Consider the following 19,308-nt stretch of genomic DNA (forward strand, 5'->3'; position numbering starts at 1 on the left):
TGTTGGATAATTGCTATTTGTTCAGTTTTAAAGATTCCAAATCTTTAGAGCATTGGCAATAAGTCACAGCGGTGATCTTCCTGCTAGAGTTTTCAGTTATGCAGTACATTTTTGAGCTTCTGGATATTGATATTGTCTGATTTAATGAAATGATGTAGACCTTTTTTTTAATATCACTATTTCACTGCACAGTGGATGTGAGGGCAAGACTACCCTTAGTGGATATATATCAATACATCTCCAGCCTTAAAGCACAAAACCCATGGATACATTCAAGGAATACAAAGATGAGGCCACTTCCCCTAAAGTATTGCCCCAGTTCCAGCTTGCCTAGAATGAAACCATTGGAGAATCATTCCAGTTGAGACAAGACATGGCATCTCCCTCTTAAAATGGACACACTCCTGGGAGAAAGAATGTGACCATACATATAAACATCATTGGTGATTTATGTCCCAGAGGGAATTCAGCAGTGAGAACACTTATCAGGGGGAGTTCAAGGCTGGTAAACTCGGCATGGGTAGAGAGAAAAGATAGTTCCAGAGCCTGAGGCATATATGGGGGATGGTTTGACTAGGTGGGGTGCTGTGGTGAGAGGGGTGCACAGAAATACAGTGAGTAGTCCGGATAAGCATGAATGCACTAATGTGGGGGGGGGGGTAGTCAGGAAGTCATTAGAGAGTGAAAAAGGGAGCAATTATTAATTAATTAAGTGTAAGTGGGAGGACGTTGAAGTTGTGCTTTTTGTTTTACAGTTTTGCTTAGCATTTGTCCTGATTATGTAAATGTCTCTTTTAATTTAAAAGAGTAAGGCAAATTGGTTATTCGGATTTCTGAAACAAATAAATTAGCTGAGGTTTACTATGTGCCTGGTACCATAACAATCACTTTTATATGTTAGCTTATTTATAAAATAACTCAGCAAATAAACAAGAATTTTTGAGCATGAACTATGCACCCGGCACTGGGCTGACCATTTATGTAATATCCATAGACAGTCTTCCCCTCCCATCCACCGTGGTTCCTGCCTTCCAGGCAATTTTCTTTTTTTTTTTTTTTAAACATCTTTATTGAAGTATAATTGCTTTACAATGGTGTGTTAGTTTCTCCTTTATAACAAAGTGAATCAGTTATACATATACATATGTTCCCATATCTCTTCCCTCTTGCATCTCCCTCCCTCCCACCCTCCCTATCCCACCCCTCTAGGTGGTCACAAAGCACCGAGCTGATCTCCCTGTGCTATGCGGCTGCTTCCCACTAGCTATCTATTTTACATTTGGTAGTGTATATATGTCCATGACACTCTCTCACCCTGTCACATCTCACCCCTCCCCCTCCCCATTTCCTCAAGTCCATTCTCTAGTAGGTCTGTGTCTTTATTCCCGTCTTGCCACTAGGTTCTTCATGACCTTTATTTTCCCTTAGATTCCATATATATGTGTTAGCATACTGTATTTGTTTTTCTCTTTCTGACTTACTTCACTCTGTATGACAGACTCTAACTCCATCCACCTCATTACAAACACCTCCATTTCATTTCTTTTTATGGCTGAGTAATATTCCATTGTATATATGTGCCACATCTTCTTTATCCATTCATCCGATGATGGACACCTAGGTTGCTTCCATGTCCTGGCTATTGTAAACAGAGCTGCAATGAATATTTTAGTACATGACTCTTTCTGAATTATGGTTTTCTCAGGGTATATGCCCAGTAGTGGGATTGCTGGGTCGTATGGTAGTTCTATTTTTAGTTTTTTAAGGAACCTCCATACTGTTCTCCATAGTGGCTGTATCAATTTACATTCCCACCAACAGTGCAAGAGTGTTCCCTTTTCTCCACACCCTCTCCAGCATTTATTGTTTCTAGATTTTTTGATGATGGCCATTCTGACCGGTGTGAGATGATACCTCATTGTAGTTTTGATTTGCATTTCTCTAATGATTAATGATGTTGAGCATTCTTTCATGTGTCTGTTGGCAATCTGTATCTCTTCTTTGGAGAAATGTCTATTTAGGTCTTCTGCCCATTTTTGGATTGGGTTGTTTGTTTTTTTGTTATTGAGCTGCATGAGCTGCTTGTAAATCTTGGAGATTAATCCTTTGTACGTTGCTTCATTTGCAAATATTTTCTCCCATTCTGAGGGTTGTCTTTTGGTCTTGTTTATAGTTTCCTTTGCTGTGCAAAAGCTTTTAAGTTTCATTAGGTCCCATTTGTTTATTTGTGTTTTTATTTCCATTTCTCTAGGAGCTGGGTCAAAAAGGATCTTGCTGTGATTTATGTCATAGAGTGTTCTGCCTATGTTTTCCTCTAAGAGTTTGATAGTGTCTGGCCTTACACTTAGGTCTTTAATCCATTTTGAGTTTATTTTTGTGTATGGTGTCAGGGAGTGTTCTAATTTCATACTTTTACATGTACCTGTCCAATTTTCCCAGCACCACTTATTGAAGAGGCTGTCTTTTCTCCACTGTATATGCTGGCTTCCTTTATCAAAGATAAGGTGACCATATGTGCATGGGCTTATCTCTGGGCTTTCTATCCTGTTCCATTGATCTATATTTCTGTTTTTGTGCCAGTACCAAACTGTCTTGATTACTGTAGCTTTGTAATATAGTCTGAAGTCAGGGAGCCTGATTCCTCCAGCTCCATTTTTCGTTCTCAAGATTACTTTGGCTATTCGGGGTCTTTTGTATTTCCATTCAAATTGTGAAATTTTTTGTTCTAGTTCTGTGAAAAATGCCAGTGGTAGTTTGATAGGGATTGTATTGAATCTGTAGATTGCTTTGGGTAGTAGAGTCATTTTCACAATGTTGATTCTTCCAATCCAAGAACATGGTATATCTCTCCATCTATTTGTATCATCTTTAATTTCTTTCATCAGTGTCCTATAATTTTCTGCATACAGGTCTTTTGTCTCCTTAGGTAGGTTTATTCCTAGATATTTTATTCTTTTTGTTGCACTGGTAAATGGGAGTGTTTTCTTAATTTCACTTTCAGATTTTTCATCATTAGTGTATAGGAATGCAAGAGATTTCTGTGCATTAATTTTGTATCCTGCTACTTTACCAAATTCATTGATTAGCTCTAGTAGTTTTCTGGTAGCATCTTTAGGGTTCTCTATGTATAGTATCATGTCATCTGCAAACAGTGACAGCTTTACTTCTTCCTTTCCGATTTGGATTCCTTTTATTTCTTTTTCTTCTCTGATTGCTGTGGCTAACACTTCCAAAACTATGTTGAATAATAGTGGTGAGAGTGGGCAACCTTGTCTTGTTCCTGATCTTAGTGGAAATGGTTTCAGTTTTTCACCATTGAGGACAATGTTGCCTGTGGGTTTGTCATATATGGCCTTTATTATGTTGAGGAAAGTTCCCTCTATGCCTACTTTCTGCAGGGCTTTTATCATAAATGGGTGTTGAATTTTGTCGAAAGCTTTCTCTGCATCTATTGAGATGATCATATGGTTTTTCTCCTTCAATTTGTTAATATGGTGTATCACGTTGATTGATTTGCGTATATTGAAGAATCCTTGCATTCCTGGAATAAACCCCACTTGATCATGGTGTATAATCCTTTTAATGTGCTGTTGGATTCTGTTTGCTAGTATTTTGTTGAGGATTTTTGCATCTATGTTCATCAGTGATATTGGCCTGTAGTGTTCTTTCTTTGTGACATCTTTGTCTGGTTTTGGTATCAGGGTGATGGTGGCCTCGTAGAATGAGTTGGGGAGTGTTCCTCCCTCTGCAATATTTTGGAAGAGTTTGAGAAGGATAGGTGTTAGCTCTTCTCTAAATGTTTGATAGAATTCGCCTGTGAAGCCATCTGGTCCTGGGCTTTTGTGTGTTGGAAGATTTTTAATCACAGTTTCAATTTCAGTGCTTGTGATTGGTCTGTTCATATTTTCTATTTCTTCCCGGTTCAGTCTCGGCAGGTTGTGCATTTCTAAGAATCTGTCCATTTCTTCCAGGTTGTCCATTTTATTGGCATAGAGTTGCTTGTAGTAATCTCTCATGATCGTTTGTATTTCTGCAGTGTCAGTGGTTACTTCTCCTTTTTCATTTCTTTTTTTTTTTTTTTTAAACATCTTTATTGAAGTATAATTGCTTTACAATGGTGTGTTAGCTTCTGCTTTATAACAAAGTGAATCAGTTATACATATACATATGTTCCCATATCTCTTCCCTCTTGCATCTCCCTCCCTCCCACCCTCCCTATCCCACCCCTCTAGGTGGTCACAAAGCACCGAGCTGATCTCCCTGTGCTATGCGGCTGCTTCCCACTAGCTATCTATTTTACATTTGGTAGTGTATATATGTCCATGACACTCTCTTACCCTGTCACATCTCACCCCTCCCCCTCCCCATATCCTCAAGTCCATTCTCTAGTAGGTCTGTGTCTTTATTCCCATCTTGCCACTCCTTTTTCATTTCTAATTCTATTGATTTGAGTCTTCTCCCTTTTTCTCTTGATGAGTCTGGCTAATGGTTTATCAATTTTGTTTATCTTCTCAAAGAACCAGCTTTTAGTTTCATTGATTTTTGCTATTGTTTCCTTCATTTCTTTTTCATTTATTTCTGATCTGATCTTTATGATTTCTTTCCTTCTGCTAGCTTTGGGGTTTTTTTGTTCTTCTTTCTCTAATTGGTTTAGGTGCAAGGTTAGGTTGTTTATTCGAGATGTTTCCTGTTTCTTTAGGTAGGCTTGTATTGCTATAAACTTCCCTCTTAGAACTGCTTTTGCTGCATCCCATAGGTTTTTGGGTCGTCGTGTCTCCATTGTCATTTGTTTCTAGGTATTTTTTGATGTCCCCTTTGATTTCTTCAGTGATCACTTCGTTATTAAGTAGTGTATTGTGTAGCCTCCATGTGTTTGTATTTTTTACAGCTCTTTTCCTGTAATTGATATCTAGTCTCATAGCGTTGTGGTCGGAAAAGATACTTGATACGATTTCAATTTTCTTAAATTTACCAAGGCTTGATTTGTGACCCAAGATATGATCTATCCTGGAAAATGTTCCATGAGCACTTGAGAAAAATGTGTATTCTGTTGTTTTTGGGTGGAATGTCCTATAAATATCAATTAAGTCCATCTTGTTTAATGTATCCTTTAAAGCTTGTGTTTCCTTATTTATTTTCATTTTGGATGATCTGTCCATTGGTGAAAGTGGGGTGTTAAAGTCCCCTACTATGATTGTGTTACTGTCGATTTCCCCTTTTATGGCTGTTAGTATTTGCCTTATGTATTGAGGTGCTCCTATGTTGGGTGCATAAATATTTACAATTGTTATACCTTCCTCTTGGATCAATCCCTTGATCATTATATAGTGTCCTTCTTTGTCTCTTGTAATAGTCTTTATTTTAAAGTCTATTTTGTCTGATATGAGAATTGCTACTCCGGCTTTCTTTTGATTTCCATTTGCATGGAATATCTTCTTCCATCCCCTCACTTTCAGTCTGTATGTGTCTCTAGGTCTGAAGTGGGTCTCTTGTAGACAGCATATATATGGGTCTTGTTTTTGTATCCATTCAGCCAGTCTGTGTCTTTTGGTGGGAGCATTTAATCCATTTACATTTAAGGTAATTATTGATATGTATGTTCCTATTCCCATTTTCTTAAATGTTTTGGGTTTGTTATTGTAGGTGTTTTCCTTCTCTTGTGTTTCTTGCCTAGAGAAGTTCCTTTAGCATTTGTTGTAAAGCTGGTTTGGTGGTGCTGAACTCTCTCAGCTTTTGCTTGTCTGTAAAGGTTTTAATTTCTCCATCAAATCTGAATGAGATCCTTGCTGGGTAGAGTAACCTTGGTTGTAGGTTTTTCTCCTTCATCACTTTAAGTATATCCTGCCACTCCCTTCTGGCTTGCAGAGTTTCTGCTGAAAGATCAGCTGTTAACCTTATGGGGATTCCCTTGTGTGTTATTTGTTGTTTTTCCCTTGCTGCTTTTAATATGTTTTCTTTATATTTAATTTTTGATAGTTTGATTAATATGTGTCTTGGTGTGTTTCTCCTTGGATTTATCCTGTATGGGACTCTCTGTGCTTCCAGGACTTGATTAACTATTTCCTTTCCCATATTAGGGAAGTTTTCAACTATAATCTCTTCAAATATTTTCTCAGTTCCTTTCTTTTTCTCTTCTTCTTCTGGGACCCCTATGATTCGAATGTTGGTGCATTTAATGTTGTCCCAGAGGTCTCTGAGACTGTCCTCAGTTCTTTTCATTCTTTTTTCTTTATTCTGGTCTGCAGTAGTTATTTCCACTATTTTATCTTCCAGGTCACTTATCCGTTCTTCTGCCTCAGTTATTCTGCTATTGATCCCGTCTAGAGTATTTTTAATTTCATTTATTGTGTTTTTCATCATTGCTTGGTTCCTCTTTAGTTCTTCTACGTCCTTGTTAAATGTTTCTTGCATTTTGTCTATTCTATTTCCAAGATTTTGGATCATCTTTACTATCATTATTCTGAATTCTTTTTCAGGTAGACTGCCTATTTCCTCTTCATTTGTTAGGTCTGGTGTGTTTTGACCCTGCTCCTTCACCTGCTGTGTGTTTTTTTGTCTTCTCATTTTGCTTATCTTACTGTGTTTGGGGTCTCCTTTTCACAGGCTGCAGGTTCGTAGTTCCTGTTGTTTTTGGTATCTGTCCCCAGTGGCTAAGGTTGGTTCAGTGGGTTGTGTAGGCTTCCTGGTGGAGGGAACTAGTGCCTGTGTTCTGGTGGATGAGGTTGGATCTTGTCTTTCTGGTGGGCACGTCCACGTCTGGTGGTGTGTTTTGGGGTGTCTGTGGCCTTATTATGATTTTAGGTAGCCTCTCTGTTAATGGATGGGGCTGTGTTCCTGTCTTGCTAGTTGTTTGGCATAGGGTGTCCAGCACTGTAGCTTGCTGGTTGTTGAGTGAAGCTGGGTCTTGATGTTGAGATGGAGATCTCTGAGAGATTTTCGCCATTTGGTATTACGTGGAGCTGGGAGGTCTCTTGTGGACCAGTGTCCTGAAGTTGGCTCTCCCACCTCAGAGGCACAGCCCTGATGCCTGGCTGGAGCACCAAGAGCCTTTCATCCACACGGCTCAGAATAAAAGGGAGAAGAAATAGAAAGAAAGAAAGAAAGAGGATAAAATAAAATAAAATAAAGCTTTTGGGAGGTCTGATGTCTTCTGCCAGCGTTCAGTGAGTGTTCTTTAGGAGCAGTTCCACGTGTAGATGTATTTCTACTGTATCTGTGGGAAGGAAGGTGATCTCCGCGTCTTACTCTTCCGCCATCTTGCCCAGACCTCTCCCCAGGCAATTATAATCTAGCTGGAGAGAACATGCTACTATACACAAAACAAGGAACTCAGTACACATGATAAGTATAATAACTAGCTAATAAATAGTTGAAAGTCTTTGTTTAAAGAATGATTATAAACAAAGTTGGAGTGTAGATTAGCACAGACTTCAGGATCTACTAATACTTGAAGAATGCAGAAGTTGGCTAGAGGAGAAGGTCTGGAAAGTTATTCTTGTCACAGAAAATGACCAAAAGAGAAGTTGAACAAGAGAATAAACAATTAAACAATGTTGTGAACAGTAGTATTCATAGGCTCTCATGGGATCCAGGAGGAGGAAGAGCCTAACTCTTCCTGGGTGGAAGATGCTTCTTAGAGAAGTATTCCATGAACTGGAGTTAATCAGGTGAACAGGATTGGGCAGAGAGGACAAAAGGAAGATGGAGCATATGTTGCAGAATGAAGGCAACATATGCAGAGGCATGAAGGCCTGAAGCCACATGGCATCTTAGGAAATCGTGCATAGTTCAGTATGGCTAGAGTCCAAGGGGAATGAACGCACAGCTAAAGGCGAAGTAAGATACTTTTTGTTTGCGTAGGTATTGGGTTTCAATTACCCAGATTCAGTTTTTATTTAAGTTTCTAGTACTTGATGGGTACATATTGGTAGCTTGTTGTGCTTTTAACTTGCATTTCCCTTATGATTAATGAAGTTCAATACCTTTTTACATGTTTATTGGCCATTCATATAACTACTTTTGTGACTTGTCTGTTGAAATCTTTGGTCCATCTTTAAGTGGGTTCTCTGTCCTTTTCTTATTTATTTAGGATTTCTTGATATATTCTAGATACAAGGTAAGTTTTGAAAATATTTTTCTCCCATTCTGTGGCTTGCCTTTTTACTCTCTTAGTGATGCTTTTTAGTGGTCAGAATTTCTTAATTTTAATTGAGCTCAACTTATCAGTCTTTTCCTATATGGTTAGTCCTTTGTGAATTCCGTTTAAGAAATCTTTGCCTACCCTGAGGTCATAAAGCTATTCCTCTGTTTTTTTATTTAAAAGCTTTCTTGTTCACCATTTCCATTTGGGAAATGTAATCCACTTCGGAATTGATTTCAAGTGATCAAGATTCATTTTTTCCCATATGGATATTCTTTTTTTTTGGACTAGAAGAAACATTTTATTTTTATTTTTTTTTCACAACTCATACACACACACTGTATTTTATTTTTACAAGAGATAAATCACCTGACACCAGGCATTGTAAATGGATGACCACAACAAAAGCAACAATGATTGCAACTACCAAACACGAAACACACTCATACTATGTCATAATATTGACATTCAGTCCAGTAATCCTCCACTGTAACAGCTCCTTTACTTTGCAGTGAAAATTGATTTGTATATTTTTTGCCTCTGAGTCCTTGTGGGATTTTTTTTTTTATTCAAGCAGAAAGTCACAAAAATTATAGTCATCCTCATCAGTTCACTCAGTCCCATGTAATTAATTTTTGTTTTCATCTTGATCTTTTGTTAGCACTTTTATGAATTCATCACTTTTCCATTAGAGTTCTGAAAATGCTTATTCATTCAGTTCAGCAGTATAGTCAGTTACCAGAAACCTGTACTTGTCCGAGTCTTTTCCATGAATTCCTTGAAGATGAAACCCTTTTATAGGAACATTTTTGCGAAAGCATCAGAGTACACCCAGAACTGTCTGTAAATGACAGAAGACTTAAAAATGACCCATATGGATATTCTATTAACCAAGCACCATTTATTGAACGGAGCCTCCTTTTGCCCCACTTTGCAATGCAGTGGCAACTTTGACTTAAACAAATGTCTGTTTTTCTGTGGGTCTGTTTTTCAATTTTCTATTCGGTTCTATTTAGTCTGTCTTTGGCCCAATATATCACATTATCTTAATTTAACTAGCTCACCTCTATTTTTCCCTTCTTTCTGGGATGTTGGCTCCTCAAGTTCTAACTGCCATGATCTCTCTGAGGTCTTCAAAAACCTGCCTCCTCCCATTTCCCAGTTTTCATATTTTATTCTTGGCAGGATGGTGGGTCTACTCTATCAAAGCTGAAAGTGGAATCCTAGAGCAACTGTTTTAGAAGCAGATCAGGTCATGTCACTCCTCCACCTAAAATACTGCAATGTGCCCTCCAGGTTCATCCATGTTGCTGCAAATGGAAGTGAAATAAGTCAGACAAAGACAGATACTGTATGATATCACTTATATGTGGGATCTAAAAAATATAACATACTAGTGACTATAACAAAAAAGAAGCAGACTCACAGATATAGAGAACATACTGGTGGTTGCCAGTGGGGAGAGGGAAGGGGCAGAGGGGCAATATAGGGGTAGGGGATTAAGAGGTACAAACTATTAAGTATAAAATAAGCTACAAGGATATATTGTACAACATGGGGAGTATAGCCAATATTTTATAATGAATATAAATGCAGTATAACCTTTAAAACTTATGAATCACTATATTGTACACCTGTAACATATAATATTACACATCAACTCTAATAAAATGTAAATTTAAAAAATAAAATAAAATAATAAAAATACTGCAATGTGTGCCGCTATCCAGAGAGTAAGATCCAAACTCATCCAAGTCCTACAAAAAGACCTCTATCTCATCTTGTACCATTCTATATCTTGTTCGTTATGCTATAGTCTGCTGGTGTTTACCTCTCTCTGGAATGCTTTCTCAAGAACTTTTGTTATTCAGATCTCAGTTCAAATGTCTCTTCTTCACAAAGACTTTCCCTGACCACTCCTTGTAGTGTAGTTCCTTTTTTCTACCCTGTTAGCGTCACATTACCTTGTTTCATTTTCCTTATATACTTTCCACCAGTGGGAATTATTATGTTTATTAATTTGTTTACTTGTTCATTACATTTCTCTATTAGAATGTAAACTTTCTGAGGGCAGGAACAACCTTATCCAGCTTTTTTATGGCAGACTTTCCAATAACAAGAACAGTACCCGGGACACAAAGCAGAGTTGAATGAATAAACATGGACATTTAGTATTCTAGTATGTGGTTAAGATTAAGTCATACTTTTTTTTTTTTTTTTTCAGCAACGGATTTTTATTTGTAAACTGAACCTTTACTCGTGCACAAAGGCCTGTGAAATGGGCTTTCTTAGAATAGACCCATTTTGGCCAACTCAAAAGTGAAAAATGAGAACTTTGTACAGGAAAATCTTCAATAAACCCCAGGAATGTTTTTCACAAGATACAAACTGGACCCTAAGTTTTACACGCAACAGGCTGTTGATTTGACTTAATTGTGTCACATCAAGATTTGCCACAATAGTTAGGGGACGGCAGAAGAAAGATAACAAAAAGTCACCAAGACAACAATACATTTCAATTTGAAAGCAGTCACTGTTTATTAACTGACCAAATTACAAAAATAATCATGGTAGATACCTTAGTTCATCCTTCTAATAAGTTTGTTGATCTGGTCTTCCCTGTTGCCAGCATCTCCACCTTCTACAAAATGGGTAGTCTTTTTCTTCATTCCACCTCGTGGAGAAGACAATTTGAAGGGCCACAGGAAGTTGTTTGCTTCTTTGAAACGTTTTCCAACAGTATAGATCTCATGAATCAGATCCTCCATGCAGATAATACCGTATTTGCCAAGACATCGAGCAATCAACACGTTATCCGTCAGGGCAATTCGCTTCTTGTTGATTTTGCCATAACCACGCTTGTAGATCAATTCATTTACTGACTTCAGGTTTGGGTACCCCCATGCAATGTATGGTTCCACAATTCTCAGCATGTTAATTGAAGCCTTGTTGAGCTTCACAAAGGTGCCATTGAAAATCTGACGGAGGCGAAGAAGCTGCAACACCTTTCGAACCTTTGGGCTCACACCATTGATACCTCTGATCCTGATGACAAATGCCAATTTGGGTTCCGCGGGTACGTAGAAGTTGCCAGCTTTTCTTGCCATCCTAGCCATGCGAATTTCAGTTCTGTACATCTGCCAGTATTCCTTGTGATAGTGCTTGGCTTTTTCATAGATAAGCTTCCTCCTTGCATTTTTTTTTTTTTTTTTTTTAAACATCTTTATTGAAGTATAATTGCTTTACAATGGTGTGCTAGCTTCTGCTTTACAACAAAGTGAATCAGTTACACATATACATATGTTGCCATATCTCTTCCCTCTTGCATCTCCCTCCCTCCCACCCTCCCTATCCCACCCCTCTAGGTGGTCACAAAGCACCGAGCTGATCTCCCTGTGCTATGCGGCTGCTTCCCACTAGTTATCTATTTTACATTTGGTAGTGTATATATGTCCATGACACTCTCTCACCCTGTCACATCTCACCCCTCCCCCTCCCCATATCCTCAAGTCCATTCTCTAGTAGGTCTGTGTCTTTATTCCCATCTTGCCACTAGGTTCTTCATGACCTCTTTTTTTTTTTTTCCCTTAGATTCCATATATATGTGTTAGCATACTGTATTTGTTTTTCTCTTTCTGACTTACTTCACTCTCTATGACAGACTCTAACTCCATCCACCTCATTACAAACACCTCCATTTCATTTCTTTTTATGGCTGAGTAATATTCCATTGTATATATGTGCCACATCTTCTTTATCCATTCATCCGATGATGGACACCTAGGTTGCTTCCATGTCCTGGCTATTGTAAACAGAGCTGCAATGAATATTTTGGTACATGACTCTTTCTGAATTATGGTTTTCTCAGGGTATATGCCCAGTAGTGGGATTGCTGGGTCATATGGTAGTTCTATTTTTAGTTTTTTAAGGAACCTCCATACTGTTCTCCATAGTGGCTGTATCAATTTACATTCCCACCAACAGTGCAAGAGTGTTCCCTTTTCTCCACACCCTCTCCAGCATTTATTGTTTCTAGATTTTTTGATGATGGCCATTCTGACCGGTGTGAGATGATACCTCATTGTAGTTTTGATTTGCATTTCTCTAATGATTAATGATGTTGAGCATTCTTTCATGTGTCTGTTGGCAATCTGTATCTCTTCTTTGGAGAAATGTCTATTTAGGTCTTCTGCCCATTTTTGGATTGGGTTGTTTGTTTTTTTGTTATTGAGCTGCATGAGCTGCTTGTAAATCTTGGAGATTAATCCTTTGTACGTTGCTTCATTTGCAAATATTTTCTCCCATTCTGAGGGTTGTCTTTTGGTCTTGTTTATGGTTTCCTTTACTGTGCAAAAGCTTTTAAGTTTCATTAGGTCCCATTTGTTTATTTGTGTTTTTATTTCCATTTCTCTAGGAGCTGGGTCAAAAAGGATCTTGCTGTGACTTATGTCATACAGTGTTCTGCCTATGTTTTCCTCTAAGAGTTTGATAGTGTCTGGCCTTACACTTAGGTCTTTAATCCATTTTGAGTTTATTTTTGTGTATGGTGTTAGGGAGTGTTCTAATTTCATACTTTTACATGTACCTGTCCAATTTTCCCAGCACCACTTATTGAAGAGGCTGTCTTTTCTCCACTGTATATGCTTGCCTCCTTTATCAAAGATAAGGTGACCATATGTGCGTGGGCTTATCTCTGGGCTTTCTATCCTGTTCCATTGATCTATATTTCTGTTTTTGTGCCAGTACCAAACTGTCTTGATTACTGTAGCTTTGTAATATAGTCTGAAGTCAGGGAGCCTGATTCCTCCAGCTCCATTTTTCGTTCTCAAGATTGCTTTGGCTATTCGGGGTCTTTTGTGTTTCCATACAAATTGTGAAATTTTTTGTTCTAGTTCTGTGAAAAATGCCAGTGGTAGTTTGATAGGGATTGCATTGAATCTGTAGATTGCTTTGGGTAGCAGAGTCATTTTCACAGTGTTTATTCTTCCAATCCAAGAACATGGTATATCTCTCCATCTATTTGTATCATCTTTAATTTCTTTCATCAGTGTCCTATAATTTTCTGCATACAGGTCTTTTGTCTCCTTAGGTAGGTTTATTCCTAGGTATTTTATTCTTTTTGTTGCAATGGTAAACGGGAGTGTTTTCTTAATTTCACTTTCAGATTTTTCATCATTAGTATACAGGAATGCAAGAGATTTCTGTGCATTAATTTTGTATCCTGCTACTTTACCAAATTCATTGATTAGCTCTAGTAGTTTTCTGGTAGCATCTTTTGGATTCTCTATGTATAGTATCATGTCATCTGCAAACAGTGACAGCTTTACTTCTTCTTTTCCGATTTGGATTCCTTTTATTTCTTTTTCATCTCTGATTGCTGTGGCTAACACTTCCAAAACTATGTTGAATAATAGTGGTGAGAGTGGGCAACCTTGTCTTGTTCCTGATCTTAGTGGAAATGGTTTCAGTTTTTCACCATTGAGGACAATGTTGCCTGTGGGTTTGTCATATACGGCCTTTATTATGTTGAGGAAAGTTCCCTCTATGCCTACTTTCTGCAGGACTTTTATCATAAATGGGTGTTGAATTTTGTCGAAAGCTTTCTCTGCATCTATTGAGATGATCATATGGTTTTTCTCCTTCAATTTGTTAATATGATGTATCACGTTGATTGATTTGCGTATATTGAAGAATCCTTGCATTCCTGGAATAAACCCCACTTGATCATGGTGTATGATCCTTTTAATGTGCTGTTGGATTCTGTTTGCTAGTATTTTGTTGAGGATTTTTGCATCTATGTTCATCAGTGATATTGGCCTGTAGTTTTCTTTCTTTGTGACATCTTTGTCTGGTTTTGGTATCAGGGTGATGGTGGCCTCGTAGAATGAGTTGGGGAGTGTTCCTCCCTCTGCAATATTTTGGAAGAGTTTGAGAAGGATAGGTGTTAGCTCTTCTCTAAATGTTTGATAGAATTCGCCTGTGAAGCCATCTGGTCCTGGGCTTTTGTGTGTTGGAAGATTTTTAATCACAGTTTCAATTTCAGTGCTTGTGATTGGTCTGTTCATATTTTCTATTTCTTCCTGGTTCAGTCTCGGCAGGTTGTGCATTTCTAAGAATCTGTCCATTTCTTCCAGGTTGTCCATTTTATTAGCATAGAGTTGCTTGTAGTAATCTCTTATGATCGTTTGTATTTCTGCAGTGTCAGTGGTTACTTCTCCTTTTTCATTTCTAATTCTATTAATTTGAGTCTTCTCCTTTTTTCTCTTGATGAGTCTGGCTAATGGTTTATCAATTTTGTTTATCTTCTCAAAGAACCAGCTTTTAGTTTCATTGATTTTTGCTATTGTTTCCTTCATTTCTTTTTCATTTATTTCTGATCTGATCTTTATGATTTCTTTCCTTCTGCTAGCTTTGGGGTTTTTTTGTTCTTCTTTCTCTAATTGCTTTAGGTGCAAGGTTAGGTTGTTTATTCGAGATGTTTCCTGTTTCTTGATGTAGGCTTGTATTGCTATAAACTTCCCTCTTAGAACTGCTTTTGCTGCATCCCATAGGTTTTGGATCGTCGTGTCTCCATTGTCATTTGTTTCTAGGTATTTTTTTATTTCCCCTTTGATTTCTTCAGTGATCACTTCGTTATTAAGTAGTGTATTGTGTAGCCTCCATGTGTTTGTATTTTTTACAGATCTTTTCCTGTAATTGATATCTAGTCTCATAGCGTTGTGGTCGGAAAAGATACTTGATACGATTTCAATTTTTTTAAATTTACCAAGGCTTGATTTGTGACCCAAGATATGATCTATCCTGGAGAATGTTCCATGAGCACTTGAGAAAAATGTGTATTCTGTTGTTTTTGGGTGGAATGTCCTATAAATATCAATTAAGTCCATCTTGTTTAATGTATCCTTTAAAGCTTGTGTTTCCTTATTTATTTTCATTTTGGATGATCTGTCCATTGGTGAAAGTGGGGTGTTAAAGTCCCCTACTATGATTGTGTTACTGTCGATTTCCCCTTTTATGGCTGTTAGTATTTGCCTTATGTATTGAGGTGCTCCTATGTTGGGTGCATAAATATTTACAATTGTTATACCTTCCTCTTGGATCGATCCCTTGATCATTATATAGTGTCCGTCTTTGTCTCTTGTAATTGTCTTTATTTTAAAGTCTATTTTGTCTGATATGAGAATTGCTACTCCAGCTTTCTTTTGATTTCCATTTGCATGGAATATCTTTTTCCATCCCCTCACTTTCAGTCTGTATGTGTCTCTAGGTCTGAAGTGGGTCTCTTGTAGACAGCATATATATGGGTCTTGTTTTTGTATCCATTCAGCCAGTCTGTGTCTTTTGGTGGGAGCATTTAATCCATTTACATTTAAGGTAATTATCGATATGTATGTTCCTATTCCCATTTTCTTAAATGTTTTGGGTTTGTTATTGTAGGTGTTTTCCTTCTCTTGTGTTTCTTGCCTAGAGAAGTTCCTTTAGCATTTGTTGTAAAGCTGGTTTGGTGGTGCTGAACTCTCTCAGCTTTTGCTTGTCTGTAAAGGTTTTAATTTCTCCATCAAATCTGAATGAGATCCTTGCTGGGTAGAGTAATCTTGGTTGTAGGTTTTTCTCCTTCATCACTTTAAGTATATCCTGCCACTCCCTTCTGGCTTGCAGCGTTTCTGCTGAAAGATCAGCTGTTAACCTTATGGGGATGCCCTTGTGTGTTATCTGTTGTTTTTCCCTTGCTGCTTTTAATATGTTTTCTTTATATTTAATTTTTGATAGTTTGATTTATATGTGTCTTGGTGTGTTTCTCCTTGGATTTATCCTGTATGGGACTCTCTGTGCTTCCAGGACTTGATTAACTATTTCCTTTCCCATATTAGGGAAGTTTTCAACTATAATCTCTTCAAATATTTTCTCAGTCCCTTTCTTTTTCTCTTCTTCTTCTGGGACCCCTATAATTCGAATGTTGGTGCGTTTAATGTTGTCCCAGAGGTCTCTGAGACTGTCCTCAGTTCTTTTCATTCTTTTTTCTTTATTCTGGTCTGCAGTAGTTATTTCCACCATTTTATCTTCCAGGTCACTTATCCGTTCTTCTGCCTCAGTTATTCTGCTATTGATCCCATCTAGAGTATTTTTAATTTCATTTATTGTGCTTGTCATCGTTTCTTGGTTCCTCTTTAGTTCTTCTACGTCCTTGTTAAATGTTTCTTGCATTTTGTCTATTCTATTTCCAAGACTTTGGATCATCCTTACTATCATTATTCTGAATTCTTTTTCAGGTAGACTACCTATTTCCTCTTCATTTGTTAGGTCTGGTGTGTTTTGACCCTGCTCCTTCATCTGCTGTGTGTTTTTCTGTCTTCTCATTTTGCTTATCTTACTGTGTTTGGGGTCTCCTTTTCACAGGCTGCAGGTTCGTAGTTCCCGTTGTTTTTGGTATCTGTCCCCAGTGGCTAAGGTTGGTTCAGTGGGTTGTGTAGGTTTCCTGGTGGAGGGAACTAGTGCCTGTGTTCTGGTGGATGAGGCTGGATGTTGTCTTTCTGGTGGGTTCGTCCACGTCTGGTGGTGTGTTTTGGGGTGTCTGTGGCCTTATTATGATTTTAGGCAGCCTCTCTGTTAATGGATGGGGCTGTGTTCCTCTCTTGCTAGTTGTTTGGCATAGGGTGTCCAGCACTGTAGCTTGCTGGTCGTTGAGTGAAGCTGGGTCTTGATGTTGAGATGGAGATCTCTGAGAGATTTTCACCGTTTGGTATTACGTGGAGCTGGGAGGTCTCTTGTGGACCAGTGTCCTGAAGTTGGCTCTCCCACCTCAGAGGCACAGCCCTGATGCCTGGCTGGAGCACCAAGAGCCTTTCATCCACACGGCTCAGAATAAAAGGGAGAAGAAATAGAAAGAAAGAAAAAAAGAGGATAAAATAAAATAAAATAAAGCAATTATAATAAAAAATAAGAAAAAAAATTATTAAGAGTAAATTTATTAAGAAAAAAAAATTTTTTTTAATTTTTAAAAATAGATTTATTAATTTTTTATACTAAAAATAAGAAAAAAATTATTTAGAAAAAATTTATTAAGAAAAAAAAATTTTTAATTTTTTAAAATAAAAAATATGAAAAAACTTATTAAAAATTTTTTTAAAAATAGAAAATAAGGAAAAAATTATTAAGAAAACATTTATTAGGGAAAAAAAAATTTTTAAGCCAAAAAAAAAAAAAAAAAAAAAACGGACGGACCTAACCCTAGGACTAACGGTGAGAGCAAAGCTATACAGACAAAATCTCACCCAGAAGCATACACATCTACACTCACAAAAAAAAGGAAAAGGGGAAAAGTTAATATATCCTGCTCCCAAAGTCCATCTCCTAAATTTGGGATGATTCGTTGTCTATTCTGGTATTCAACAGATGTAGGCACATCAAGTTGTTTGTGGAGCTTTAATCCGCTGCTTCTGAGGCTGCTGGGAGAGATTTCCCTTTCTCTTCTTTGTTCGTACAGCTCCCGGGGTTCAGCTTTGGATTTGGACCCGCCTCTGCATGTAGGTCCCCTGAGGGCGTCTGTTCCCCGCCCAGACAGAACGGGGTTAAAGGAGCAGCTGATTCGGGGGCTCTGGCTCAGTCAGGCCAGGGGGAGGGAGCGGTACGGAGGAGGCGGGGCGAGCCTGCAGCGGCAGAAGCCGGCATGACGTTGCAGCAGCCTGAGGCGCGCCGTGCGCTCTCCCGGGGAAGTTGTCCCTGGATTACGGGAGCCTGGCCGTGGCGGGCTGCACAGGCTCCCGGGAGGGGCGGTGTGGAGAATGACCTGTGCTCGCCCACAGGCTGTTTGGTGGCGGCAGCAGCAGCCTTAGCGTCTCATGCCCGTCTCTGGGGTCCGCGCTGATAGCCGCGGCTCGCGCCCGTCTCTGGAGTTCGCCTAAGTGGCGCTCTGAATCCCCTCTCCTTGCACGCCGCGAAACAAAGAGGCAAGAAAAAGTCTCCTGCCTCTTCGGCAGCTGCAGACTTTTTCTCGTGCACCCTCCCGGCTAGTTGTGGTGCGCTAGACCCTTCAGGCTGTGTTCACGCAGCCAACCCCAGTCCTCTCCCTGGGATCCGACCGAAGCCCGCGCCTCAGCTCCCAGCCCCCGCCCGCCCCGGCGGGTGAGCAGACAAGCCTCTCGGGCTGGTGAGTGCTGCTCGGCGCCGAGCCTCTGTGCGGGAATCTCTCCGTTTTTCCCTCTGCGTCCCTGTTGCTGTGGGATCCGCGCTGATAGCCGCGGCTCGCGCCCGTCTCTGGAGCTCGTTTAGGCGGCGCTCTGAATCCCCTCTCCTTGCGCGCCGCGAAACAAAGAGGCAAGAAAAATTCTCTTGCCTCTTTGGCAGCTGCAGTCTTTTTCCCGGACTCCCTCCCGGCTAGCACCGAAGCCCGAGCCCCAGCTCCCAGGCCCCGCCCGCCCCGGCGGCTGAGCAGACAAGCCTCTCGGGCTGGTGAGTGCTGGTCGGCACCGCTCCTCTGTGCGGGAATCTCCGCTTTGCCCTCCGCACCAATGTGGCTGCGCTCTCCTCCGTGGCTCCGAAGCTTCCCCCCTCTGCCACCCGCAGTCTCTGCCCACGAAGGGGCTTCCTAGTGTGTGGAAACCTTTCCTCCTTCACAGCTCCCTCCCACTGGTGCAGGTCCCGTCCCTATTCTTTTGTCTCTGTTATTTCTTTTTTCTTTTGCCCTACCCAAGTACGTGGGGATTTTCTTGCCTTTTGGGAGGTCTGACGTCTTCTGCCAGCGTTCAGTGGGTGTTCTGTAGGAGCAGTTCCACGTGTAGATGTATTTCTCATGTATCTGTGGGGAGGAAGGTGATCTCCGCGTCTTACTCTTCCGCCATCTTGCCCCTGCCTCCCCCTCCTTGCCTTTTGAAGCATCTTCTGGGCAAATTTCTTTCTCAGGCGCTTGATCTTAAGCTCTGAGAAATTCTTTCGCTTTTTCTTAAGGGTTTCTGGCACAGCAGGAACCTTCTTTTTCTTCTCTTCAGCGCCCTCCATGGTTCCAGCCGGGAAAGAGCAAGTCATACTTTTAATTCCTGATCCAATAAGATAAAATTGGGACAGCAGATGTGGACATTAAAAACATGATTAAATATTATATTTTGACTTTGCCATGAGGTTTATTGACACATACTGTTAGCTGCTAGTAGCATGCATGAAATCTTACCGTT

General features: G+C 39.5%; 2 protein-coding genes across 3 annotated transcripts in view; one reads left to right on the forward strand and one right to left on the reverse strand.

The window, feature by feature from the left end:
* The window catches only part of SLC5A8 (solute carrier family 5 member 8), a 71,392-nt gene that overhangs the window by 47,910 nt on the left and 4,174 nt on the right, over nt 1-19,308 (forward strand). The gene's annotated exons all lie outside the window — the stretch shown is intronic.
* On the reverse strand, nt 10,705-19,135 carry LOC133101288 (large ribosomal subunit protein uL30-like). The gene is made up of 2 exons (XM_061205955.1): nt 19,004-19,135; nt 10,705-11,343 (listed from the first exon to the last, which is right to left on the reverse strand). Exons 1-2 carry the CDS (start codon nt 19,133-19,135, stop codon nt 10,720-10,722), a joined length of 756 nt encoding a protein of 251 aa, XP_061061938.1. The 3' UTR covers nt 10,705-10,719.

Source organism: Eubalaena glacialis, chromosome 11, assembly GCF_028564815.1.
Source record: "Eubalaena glacialis isolate mEubGla1 chromosome 11, mEubGla1.1.hap2.+ XY, whole genome shotgun sequence".
NCBI classification, from domain to species: Eukaryota; Metazoa; Chordata; class Mammalia; order Artiodactyla; family Balaenidae; genus Eubalaena; species Eubalaena glacialis.